The sequence below is a fragment of the Macaca nemestrina genome, chromosome 1 (genome assembly GCF_043159975.1).
Source record: "Macaca nemestrina isolate mMacNem1 chromosome 1, mMacNem.hap1, whole genome shotgun sequence".
Lineage (NCBI taxonomy): Eukaryota > Metazoa > Chordata > Mammalia > Primates > Cercopithecidae > Macaca > Macaca nemestrina.
Genome location: NC_092125.1, coordinates 41021957 through 41034606, shown reverse-complemented (window position 1 = coordinate 41034606; position 12650 = coordinate 41021957). Strand labels below are relative to the sequence as shown.

Sequence of the window (12650 nt, the reverse complement as noted above, 5' to 3'; positions counted from 1 at the left end):
GGACAGATTGGCAAGCCTTTTCTGTTTTCCAATGCTGTCTGGGATCAATTTATTGACCACTTCCTTCAAGTCATTTGTCTACAACAACCCCTCCACCCTGCACCTGGTCATTATTACCATCATCTTCTCCAAGATTTGGCAGACCTGAGCCTAAGATGTCTTCCATATCCGATTGTTGCCTCTTTTTAGTAAAACCAACGCAGAATAGATGAAGCAAATAACCATTGGTGGTCTTGATTCAGACTGAGCTTCAGTCATGGTCTGTCATTTTTTTTGACCGTGGAACACATTTTGTCACAGGTAAGATCCAGGCTGTGGAAGTGAGTCAGGCAGTTTTTGCCCTGGGGATCTTCAGTAATTAGCTTGAATTTTCTAAATGCAACTTCAGCATTTTGCAGATGAGCAAAACTCACTTCAAATGCACAACACTTGAGGCCATCACAGCTCCATGCAATTTTGGTTTCTCGCATCCTTGGGACTGGTGTTTTTCCATTATTTCTTATATGAAACATATAGCTGGTATTTTTACATCATACCAGTCTTATAAAATGAATCAAGTGCTCTCTTCTTGGCTCCCTTTTTGCCACATTTTGTAAAGTGACTATTCTTGCCAACCACCTTAGTGCTGCTCAGAGAACCAAAAGGGTGAAAGTGCAACTCTGGTGAGAATTTAGGCTTAAGGGGTGGGAGCGCACAAGGGATGCAGGTTTAATTAGGGTGGCCAGAGAGGATCTCACCAAGAAGGTGACATTTAAGTGAAAGATTTTAAGCCAAGGAGCAACATGATTTGGCTTATATTTTAACATTATCAGTCTGGCTATTGGGAATAGACTAAAAAAAGGCAAGAAAATAACAGGGAGACCAGAGAAATTCAAACGAGAGATGATAGAGGTGAGCTAGTCTCCTAGTTCTGCAAACTTGGTGGTTTAGGATAACACATATTTATTGTCTTACAGTCCCAGAAGTCAGAAGTCTGAAATAGGTTTTATTGGGCCCAAATCAAGTTGTTGGCAAAGCCAACAACTCCAGAGGATCTAGGGGAAAATTAGTTTCCTTGACTTTTTCAGCTTCTAGAGCTGCATTTGTCATATTCATTGGTTCATGGTCCCTTCCTCCAACTTCAAGTCCCACAGTGGAGCATCTTCAAATCTCTTTCTGCTCCATCTCCCATTATCTTATCTCTTCTGAGTCCAGTCTCCCTCTGCCTCTTGTAAGGGTACTTGTTACTGCATTTAGGGCCTGCCCAGATAACCCAGGGTAATCTCAAGATCCTTAGTTTAATCATATCTGCAGAGTCTCTTTTGCCATATTCACAGGTTCCAGAGATTAGAACCTGGATATCTTTTAGGTTCATTATTCAGCCTAACAAAATAGCCTTGGACCAGTATAGAAGGGGCTGACATGGTGAGAAATGAGCAGATTCTTGGATTTGCTTTGAAGGTAGAGTCCATTGGACTAACTTATAGACTGAATGTGGGATATAAGAGAAAGAGAGGAATCAGGGAAAATACCAAAGCTTTTTGTGTGAGCAATTATAAGAAGAGAATTTCTGCTGGGCATGGTGGCTCACACCTGTAATCCCAGCATTTTGGGAGGCCAAGGCAGGCGGATCACGAGCTCGGGAGTTCGAGACCAGCCTAACCAACGTGGTGAAATCTTGTATCTACTAAAAATTACAAAAATTAGCCGGGCATGGTGGCGCGCGCCTGTAATCCCAGCTACTCAGGAGGCTGAGGCAGGAGAATTGCTTGAACCCGGGAGGCAGAGGTTGCAGTGAGCCAAGATCACACCACTGTACTCCAGCCTGGGCAACAGCGAGACTCTGTCTCAAAAAAAAAAAAAAAAAAAAAAGGAAGAGAATTTCTCTTTATGGAAAAGATGACAGGAAAACCATTTCTTTGAGGGGAGTGGTTGGTTTAACTGTTTGTTTATGTTAGCAGGGCCAGGGGCTCATGGACATAACGAGTTTGAGATGGCCTATCCAAGTGGGCATATTGAGAAGGCAGCTGACATATGAGCCTCCAGTTCAGGAGAGAAGTTATTGCTGGAAACATTAATTTGGAAGCCTTTAGTGTGCTTTTAAAGCTTCAAAATTGAATGAAATCATGAAGGGTGTGAGTGTGAATAGAAAAGAAAAAACATCCAGGGACTGAGGCTTGGAGGAGGTCAGTGGCTCAAGGTCAGATAGAACAGGAGGAATTAGCACGGGGGCCCAAAAAGGAGTAGCCAGCAGCCAGAGAGGTAGAAGGACAACCAGGAGAGGGTAGTGTCCTGAGGCCTGGTGAAGGCAGGCAATGGGGGCTTGAGGTGGGAAGGACAGCTAAGCTCCTAGAGGGAGATGGGCACTCGTTGGACTGAGGGCACATCTCACCAGCTCTAGCACCTAGTACCTTCCCTTCCCGAACACGCACACACGCACACACACAAATACCCTCCACCATGAACAATGTTTCTAAGCAGTGCAGCTCATTGAGCAAGGCCTGCTTTGGGGGCAAGACACCCAGATTTTCTCCCATAATTCTCCAAACTGGTGCTACAAAAACAACAGTGTCTGGCCAAAGCAGCAGAGAGTATCTGCAGTCTCTGGCCTAAACCCTGGCCGTGATGCCCTAAAGCTGTAGATCTTGTCTCATAGATCCTCTCTTCCTCGACCCATCTGTGATTCCCAGGGACAAGTCTGTCACTGTTTTTGGAAAAGGAAAACATCCTAAGCAGTAAGGCCTCCATCTGCTTGCCACCCACTGAACAGCCTGGCACAGTTATTCACTGGGCGCTCAGTTCATTAGGTACTGAGTGCAGAGCAGCAGCTGCACTGTTGTCACCCACAGGGCGATTCCCCCATGAGGACTGCTATTCTGAGCCATTATTTTCCTGGTTTGAACTAGAATGCTCACTTTTTATAGACCCATTATTACAAACATCATATATGAAACATTCATCAAGTTTACAGAATCAATTTGAAGGCAGATCCTACATTATGCAATCTATACTAGATTATCTTGAAACATCTACATAACCACGCAGCTTAGGAATCCCCATGGATACCAGCTTGGATAGATTCTGTCTTCTCTCCTGTCCTCCTCTCCTCTTCCCTCCTTTCTCTTCCTCACTCTCTTCTGCTCTTCTCCTCCTTTCTCTTTTCTGTCTCTTTCTCTGCCAATTTCCCCAGAACTTTAATTAAGTACTTAGACCACTGGTTCACCAGCTTTGTTGTATATTGATATCACCTGGGGAATTTAAAGAACTTCTGCTGCCTGAGTTCCAGCACCAGAGATTCTGGTTTAATTGATCTTAGATGTGAGCTAGGCTTTGGAAATGTTTAAAGCTCCTCAGGTGATTCTAATGTGCAGCCAAGTTTGAGAACCAGTGTCTAAGTAGTGAGTCCCAGTGCAATATCCTAAATGCCATGGCAGAAGGAGCTGACTCTAACTCCAACTCCCTGCCCTGCCTCTCCCTACCATTTCTGGTTTATAAGACAAGAGGTTTGGTGTCAGTTTACCTGATACGAACAACACCAATAGATGCAGTGTGTTGTGCAATGCTCTGTATCTTCTAGATTACATGATCCAATGGGGGCTCTGATATTCTACACCTAGCTTTTTAACTTCTCTCTACGACTTTCCTCCTAAGACACCTTTAGCTAACTTTTTATTTCAGCGACATCAGAGCTCCAGCTGCAAGTGTAGGTCCAGTTGTAAGCAGTAGGAGAAGCAGAGTAAAAGTGGACAGAAATAATCAGAATGTGCACACACACACACAACCAGTAAATCAGGCTTAGAAATGGAATTCTGCTGGTGTAGAAATCCTCTGGGGAGAAGGGGCCACCGTGCCCCAGTATATCTGTTTTTGTGCCACTTGTTTAGATAATTATGGGAAAAAACCCTTGCCCTCAAATCAGGTCTTGCTCAATGAACTGTGCTGTTTAGAAGCCACCTATCTCCTCCTCCCTTCCCCCGTCTGGGATCTGTAATTGGCAAGATCTAAACAGTAATATGCCCAGGGTAGATCCAAGAGTATTAAATGCCATAACTTTCAGGCTCTTTCAAAATAAAAGTTGGCACAAATTTCCCGGAAGCAACTTGGTGATATGTCTCAAGAGCTTGAATTATGTCCAGCTTATCTCCTTTTATCCAATTATGTCATTTCTTATCCTAAGGAAATAATCAGAGGTGTGATAAAAGATTTATGTACAAAGATCTTCACTAAAGTGTTATGTATAATGGCAAAAAATCAGAAGTAACTGTACACATAGTGTAAAATGTACAGATTATTAAAAGTTATGTTTTCAAATAATTTTTAACAATGTAAGAAAATTCTCAAAATATAATGCTAGTGAAAAAAGGTAGGTAAAGCGACTAATTTTATAGTTTAATCCAATTGTGGATATATACACCTATTTGCAGAGAGAAAAAAAAACTACAGATATACACTCAACCATTCACAGTCACTACCTGGATTGTGTGATTGTGATTTATTTCTTTTTATTTTCCTAGATTCTCTAAGCTTGCATTGCATCTACAGTCAGAAAATAAAAATGTTATTTCTTTTAAATGAAAACAAGGTTTGGCTAGGTGCAATGGCTCACGTCTGTAATCTTAACACTTTGGGAGGCTGAGGTGGGAGAATCACTTGAGTCCAGGAGCTGAAGACTGGCCTGGGCATCATAGCAAGACCCCTTCTCTTCAAAAAAATAATTTTAAAAAATTAGCCAGTCATGGTAGTATGTGCCTGTGGTCTCAGCTATTTGGAGGCTGAGGTGGGAAGATTGCTTAAGCCCAGGAGGTTGAGGCTGCAGTGAGCCATGATCGTGCCACTGCACTCCAGCTTGGGAGACAGACTGAGAACATGCCTCAAAAAAAAAAAAAAAAGTTTCATTTCTCACATGGCACCGCGCGTCTATCAAAAACTGATCTCTGAAGTGACCCTAATCATCATCATCATCTCCCTACCACAGCCTGGGTGCCCAGTGATGCATTCCAAGAACTTCTAGTTCTAGCTCTTGGCTACCCCTTGAGTCCCACAGCAGTTTTTATGAGGGTGAGCTGGAAGAGCATTTGGTCCCTCTCATGACGTCCATCTGAGGGCTCAAATGTGCTTGCTGAACAGAGGGATCTGTTTCACTCCAGAGGGTGTTTACCAGGTAAGGACGCAATGTCATTCATGTGATTCTGCAGCATTGTGAACTCAATGGGAGCCTCAGGAACTGGAGAGATCTTGCCAGACATGTAAGAGTTCATTTATTCCTTAAGTCTAGGGTATTTATTAAGCGACTTCTGTGTACCAGTCAATGCTTTCACTTAGTCTATTAACACCTTTGAGGGTTGTTCCTTGAAGGAGCTGGCTGATGGGGCTGAGAAGAAGGCCAGTTTGGGACTAAAGTTTGGGGCTGCATGTGGATGAATGGAAGCGGGCGCTGCTAAGTAGTTGCTTGGTAGGAGTTTGGGATCAGGGTTTCACCAAAGCGCCCTCTCTCTGTTTCTTCAGATGGAGGTGATTGTTGGCGACTTTGGGATTGTGGTGGTGCCCCGGGATGCAGCCGACACAGACCGAATCATGAATCACTCCTCAATACTCCGCAAATACAAAGTGAGTCCTCCATCCTGCTAGTGCATCTGTGATATGGCCCTTGTGTGAGAGTCCTGGCAGCTGGAGGAGTGAGAGAGCAAAAGGAGTTTAGTGGGAGGGACTGGCAACTGACTCTCTCTGCTCTGTCCTCAGAACAACATCATGGTGGTGAAGGATGACATCAACCATCCCATGTCTGTTGTCAGCTCAACCAAGAGCAGGTATGTTTGACAAATGGCCGGAGAGACTTTAGTCAAACCGTCTTATAAGTCTCCGCATAACTTTCCTCCATCAGAGATGACCCTAAGATTCAGGCAGACATCTGCTGCCCTGGTGTTTAGCTTTCTGTTTGGACCTCATTTGTTCCCAGCCATTTTACCTTTTTTTGTTTTTGTTTTTGTTTTTGTTTTTTGTTTTTTGTTTATTTTTTTGAGACAGAGTCTCACTCTTGTTGCCCAGGCTGGAGTTCAGTGGTACAGTCTTGACTCACTGCAACCCCTGCCTCCCAGGTTCAAGCAATTCTCCTACCTCTGCCTCCCGAGGAGCTGGGATTACAGGCACATGCTACCACGCCCGGCTAATTTTTGTATTTTTAGTAGAGATGGGGATTTCACCATGTTGGCCAGGCTGGTCTTGAACTCCTGACCTCAAGTGATCCACCCACCTCGGCCTCCCAAAGTGCTGGGAATACAGGCGTGAGCCACTGTGCCCGGCCCCAGCCATTTACTTTTAAAAGGGGGGACAGTCCATTAGCTAGTCTTACCTGCTTTAAGGGGAGAAGAGGGTGTTTTCAGTTGTAGACGCTTTAGTTGGAGGTACTTACGGAATAATATTTGACAAGGGTACAGGCTAAGCTGCCAAAACAAAACAAAACAAAAATCCAGTATTCAGAGTTTTAAATGTTAGATGTTTAGTTCCCTCTTACTGAAGTCAAAGATGGAATCTACGGCCTCATCCATATAAAACTTCCATCTCTGGGTGCACAGCTGCTGCAACGGTGGCTCTTCTCAGCCAGTGGGAAAAGGCAAGGTGAAGCCCATGGCAAGAAGCTTTGTCTTTAAGGTGACCCAGAGTTGTGCATACCACTTCCCTTTGCATCACACTGACTCAGGGGTGAAGGACAGCTGGGAAATAGACTGTGTAGCTAGGCAGCCACACACCCAGATAAAACTCAGTATGCTTTATTACTAACCCAAAGAAGGAAAGAATGGGTGTTAGGGGCCAGTTACCAGTTTCTACCATAAACCCAAAGTGGAAATGTTAAGTGGAATGGTGAAGTATACAGAATATAGAGGCTTAGAAGTGTAAAACTGAAAGCCACGAACATGTAAGTGTCAATTAAAATTCTAGGTGTGGACAAGCTCACAGAAAGAGTCAAGAATAGAAGACTATGGGGAACATTGCAAACATTTTAGCATTTGATAGAAAGTTAAAAGGCAGTTAGAAACCACCAGCAGTGGTGGCCCAGAAGCCAAGGTGAGAGAGGATACAAAGATGGAGAGCATTGCCATCTGCGTCCCATCTTTCAGAGAAATCAAATGAGACCAGGACTTTAAAAAGTAATTGCCTTCTTCCCTGGAAGGCAATTACAGAGGCACTCACAAGGGTAGCATCCACTGTGAAGTGAGGGCAGAAGCAATGGGCAGTAAGGGGAGAGGAGTAGGATGTGGTTCCAAACATGGCTGCACATTAGAGTCGCCATGCAGAGTTATACAACAGTACAAATTCCTGTGTCCCGCCCAGTCCCACTGAATCAGAATTTATGGGGGGTGGGCTTAGGAATCTGCTTCTGAGTCACAGGTATACACACTTTTTCAAAAAGCTTAACTATGTGAGGAGGCACTTAGGGACCTAACTTGCAAGGTCAGGGTGTAACCGCCCAAGGGGTTCACCTTGCTGGCTGCCTAGACAGAGCAGATTAATCAAGACAGGGGAATTGCAGTAGAGAAAGAGTAATTCACGCAGAGCTGGCTGTGAGGCAGACCAGAGTTTTATTGGTACTCAAATCAGTCTTCCTGAGCATTTGGGGAGCAGAGTTTTTAAGGATAACTTCGTGGGTTGGGGAAGCCAGTGAGCCAGGAGTACTGACTGGTCGGAGATGAAATCATAGGCAGTCGAAGCTGTCTTCTTGCACTGAGTCAGTTCCTGGGTGGGAGCGGGGCGCAAGTTCAAATGAGCCAGTTTATTGATCTGGATGGTGCCAGCTGGTCCATCAAGTGCAGGGTCTACAAAATATCGCAAGCACTGATCTTAGGAGCAGTTTAGGGAGGGTCAGATCTTGTAGCCTTCAGCTGCATGACTCCTAAACCATAATTTCTAATCTTGTGGCTAATGTTAGTCCTACAAAGGCAATGTAGTCCCCAGGCAAGAAGGAGGTCTGTTTTGGGAAAGGGCTGTTATCATCTTTTTTTAAACTATAAACTAAGTTTCTCCCAAACTATAAACTATGAACTAAGTTTCTCCCGAAGTTAGTTCAGCCTACACCGGGAACAAGGACAACTTGGAGGTTAGAAGCAAGATAGAGTCAGTTAAGTTAGATCTCTTTCACTGTCTCAGTCATAAGTTTGCAAGGTGGTTTCAAGGGCTGTGCATGCATTGAAAGGCAGTGAGCTGGTCTCCAGTGAGATCTCACAGGCAGGACTCAGACGCCTTTTAGAATCTAGGTATGTGGAGGAATATTTGAATTTTTAAAAATAATTCATTTGGGTCTGACACCTAGACTATTGTGTTAGGAGAGAACAGGAAGCAGCCAGACCAAGGCTGGAAAAAAACTGTGCAGAAGCCAAAATGTGTCACTGGGGTCCTTTATACCTGTTGGTGCCTCTCCTCCATGGGCTCCTGTAGGAAAGAAAAGATGTAGTGAATCCCAAGAATCGCTGGAAGAGGATTCATACTCTTGAGGCCAGCATGCAGAGGAACCCAAAAGGATAAAATAAGGATAGTTCTAAGAGGAAAGCTTCTAACAATAAATGCTCACATTAAAACAGAAGAAAAACCCCAAATAAATTGCCTAGCATTATGCCTCAAGGAACTAGAAAAAGAAAAACAAACTAAAGCCAAAGGAAGGAAATAATAAAGATTAGAGCAAAACTAAATAGAAAAAATTAATAAAATGAAGAGTTGGTTTTTTGAAAAAAATAAACAAAATTGACAAACCTTTATCTAGACTGAAAAAGACTCAAATGTATAAAACCAGAAATGAAGGTGTAGACATTATAACAAATGTTTCAGAAATAAGATGGATCATAAAGAATTATTATGAACAATTATATGCAAACAAATTTGGTAACCTAGAGGACGTGGATAAATTCCTTTAAAAAGATAATCTGGCAAGATTGAATCAGGAATAGCCTGAAAAAACCAATAACAAATAGATTGAAGTAGTAATTAAAAACCTCCCAGCAAAGAAAAGCCAGGACCAGATGACTTCAGAGCTGAATTCTACCAAATTTTCAAAGAATAATTAATACCAATACTTCTGGGTTTTTTTTTTTTTTCTTTTCTTTTCTTTTTGAGACAGAGTCTTACTTTGTCACCCAGGTTGGAGTGCAGTAGCGTGATCTTGGCTCACTGCAACTTCTGCATACCGGGTTCAAGTGATTCTCCTGCCTCAGCTTCCCAAGTAGCTGGGACTACAGGTGCCTGCCACCATGCCCAGCTAATTTGTGTATTTTTGGTAGAGACAGGGTTTCACTATGTTGGCCAGGCTGGTCTTGAACTCTTGACCTTGTGATCCACCCACCTCGGCCTCCCAAAGTACTGGGATTACAGGCATGAACCACTGCACCCGGCCTATACATTTTAAACTCTTCAAAGAAATACAGCTGGAAGGAATACCTCCTAGCACATTCTATGAGGCCAGCATCGCCTTGATACCTACGCCAGATGGGAAGATACCACAAGAGGCCAGGCACAGTGGCTCACACCTGTAATCCTAGCACTTTGGGAGGCCAAGGCTGGTGGATCACTTGAGGTCAGGAGTTCAAGACGAGCCTGGCCAATATGGTGAAACCCTATCTCTACTAAAAACACAAAAATTATCCAGGCATGTGACTGTAATCCCAGCTACTTGGGAGGCTGAGGCAGGAGAATTGCTTGAACCCAGAAGGCGGAGGTTGCAGTGATCTTAGATCACGTGCCACTGCACTCCAGCCTGGGCAACAGAGCGAGACTCTGTATTAAAAAAAATAAAGGCACCGCAAGAAAAGAAAACTGTAGGCCAATATTTCTGATGAACATTGATGCAAAAGTCCTCAATAAAATATTAGCAAATTGAATTCAACAACACAACATGAAGTTTATACATGATGATCAAGTAGGATTTATCCCTGGCACACAAGGCTGGTTTAACATATGCAAATCAGTCAATGTGATACATCACATAAATAGACTGAAAGATAAAAACCACATGACCATAGCAGTTGATGCAGATGAAGCACTGGACAAAGTTCAACATCCTTTCTTGACAGTTTAAATATAGAAGGAAAGTTCTTCAACATAATAAAGGCCATTTTTATTTATTTATTTATTTTTATTTTTATTTTTTGAGATGGAGTCTCGTTCTTTCACCCAGGCTGGAGTGTAGTGGCACGGTCTCAGATCACTGCAACCTCCGCCTCCCAGGTTCACACGATTCTCCTGCCTCAGCCTCCTGAATAGCTGGAATTACAGGCGCATACCACCACGCCCGGCTAATTTTTTGTGTATTTTTAGTAGAGACAGGATTTCACTATGTTGGCCAGATGGTCTCGATCTCCTCACCTTGTGATCTGCCTGCCTCAGCCTCCCAAAGTGCTGGGATTACAGGCATGAGCCACCGCACCCAGCAAGGCCATTTATTTATTTATTTTTAAACCCACAGCTAGCATTATAATCAATGGGGAGAAAATGAAAGCTTTTCCTCTAAGACCTGGTATAAAGCAAGAATGCCCACTATCCCCAGTTCCATTCAGCATAGTACTGAAAGTACTATCAAGAGCAGTTAGACAACCAGGTGCGGCGGCTCACACCTGTAATCCCAGCAGTTTGGGTGGCCGAGGCATGTGGATCACTTGAGGTCAGGAGTTAGAGACCAGCCTGGCCAACATGGTGAAATCCCGACTCTAATAAAAATACAAAAATTAGCTGGGCGTGGTGGCATGTGCCTGTAATCTCAGCTACTCAGGAGGCTGAGGCAGGAGAATCACCTGAACCCAGGAGGCTGAGGTTGCAGTGAACCAAGATCACACCATTGCACTCCAGGCTGGGTGACAGAGTGAGACTCTGTCTGGAAAAAAAAATAAAGAAAGAAAGAAAGAAACAGAAACCCTTAGGAATAAATTTAACCAAGGAAGTGAAAAATCTGTACATAGAGGAGTATAAAACATGGACAAAAGAAATTGAAGATGACACAAATAAATGAAATAAATGAAAAGCATTTCATGCTCATGGATCAGAAAAGTTAATATTGTTAAAATGTCCATGCTACCTAAAGCAATATAAAGATTTAATGAAATCCCTATCAAAATCCCAATAGGGGCATTCATACTTCACAGAAATAGAAAAATCAACCCTAAAATTTGCTCAGAACTGCAAAAGACCCTGAATAACCAAAGCAATTATGAGAACAAAAAAAGTTGGAGGTATCACACTTCTTCATTTAAAATGATATTACAAAGTTATAGTAATCAAAATAGTATGGTACTGGCATAAAAGCAGACACATAGAGCAGTGGAACAGAATAGTGAGCCCAGAAATAAATGCAAACATACATGGTCAACTGATTTTTGACAAAGGTACCAAAAAGGCACAATAAAGAGAGGATAGTCTCTTCAATAGATGGTGCCAAGAAAACTGGATTTCTATATGCAGAATAATGAAATTGGACCTTATCTTACACCAGCCACAAAAATCAGCTCAAAATGATAAAGGACCTAAGCGTAAGACCTGAGGGAAAAAAAAAAAAAAACAGAAGAAAACATAGGGGAAAATCTCCTTGACATTGGTCTTGGCAATTATGTCTTGGATGCCACGCCGAAAACACAGGCTACAAAAGCAAGTAAAAAAATAAATAAGACTTCAAACTAAAAAGCTTCTGTACAGCAAGGAAACAATCAAATATTTTCAAATCATATATCAGATAGGGATTAATATCCAAGATTTATAAAGAACTTACACAACTCAAAATAGCAAGAAAACATATTACTCAACTAAAAACTGGGCAAAGGGTCAGGGTGTGATGGCTCATACCTATAATCCCAGCATACTAGGTGGCTGAGGTAGAAAGATTGCTTGAGGCCAGGAGTTCCAGACATAGTGAGACCCTGTCTCTATCCTTACCCGTTGCCACCAAAAAAAACAAAAAAAAAACAAAAACAAAAATGAGCCAGGCATGGTAGCATGTGCCTGAAGTCCTAGCTGCTTGACAGGCTGAGGCAGGAGAATTGCTTGAGCCCAGGAGTTTGAGGCTCCAGTGAGACATAACTGCACTACTGCACTCCAGCCTGGGCAACAGAGTAAGACCCTGTCTCTCTCAAAACAAACAAACAAACAAACAAAAAACCACCAGAGGATTTGAGTAGACATCTCTCCAGAGATGACATTAAAAATTGCTAACAGGTGCATAAAAAGATGCTCAACATCACTAATCACCAGGGAAATACAAATTAAAGGCACTATGAGATTCTACATCACACCTATTAGAATAGCTATTATCAAAAAGACAAGAGATAACAAATGTTGATGAGGGTGTGGAGAAAGGGAACCCTTGTAAACTGTTGGTGGGAATGTAGATTGGTACAACTATTATAGAAAACAGTATAGAGGTTCCTAAAGAGATTAAAAATGGAACTGCCATATGACCCAGCAATCCTTCTTCTGGGTATACACCCAAAGGAAATGAAATCACCACCTTGTAAAGATACCTGCATTTCCAAGTTTATTGTGGCATTATTCACAGTAGCCAAGATATGGAAACAACCTAGATTTCCATCAATGGATGAATAAATAAAGAAAATGTGTTCACACACACACACACACACACACACACACGGAAGTGGAATATTATTCGACTTAAAAAAGAAGATCCTACCACTTGCCACAACTTG

At 42.7% G+C, this 12650-nt stretch overlaps 1 protein-coding gene across 1 annotated transcript in view; it reads left to right on the top strand.

Moving 5' to 3' along the window:
* Positions 1–12650, top strand: part of LOC105484565 (nicotinamide nucleotide adenylyltransferase 2) — a 175946-nt gene that overhangs the window by 157703 nt on the left and 5593 nt on the right. Inside the window, exons 9-10 of the mRNA XM_011746309.2 lie at positions 5485–5586; positions 5719–5786. Of these exons, the coding sequence (XP_011744611.1) occupies positions 5485–5586; positions 5719–5786 (170 nt within the window). The remainder of the gene's footprint in view (positions 1–5484; positions 5587–5718; positions 5787–12650) is intronic.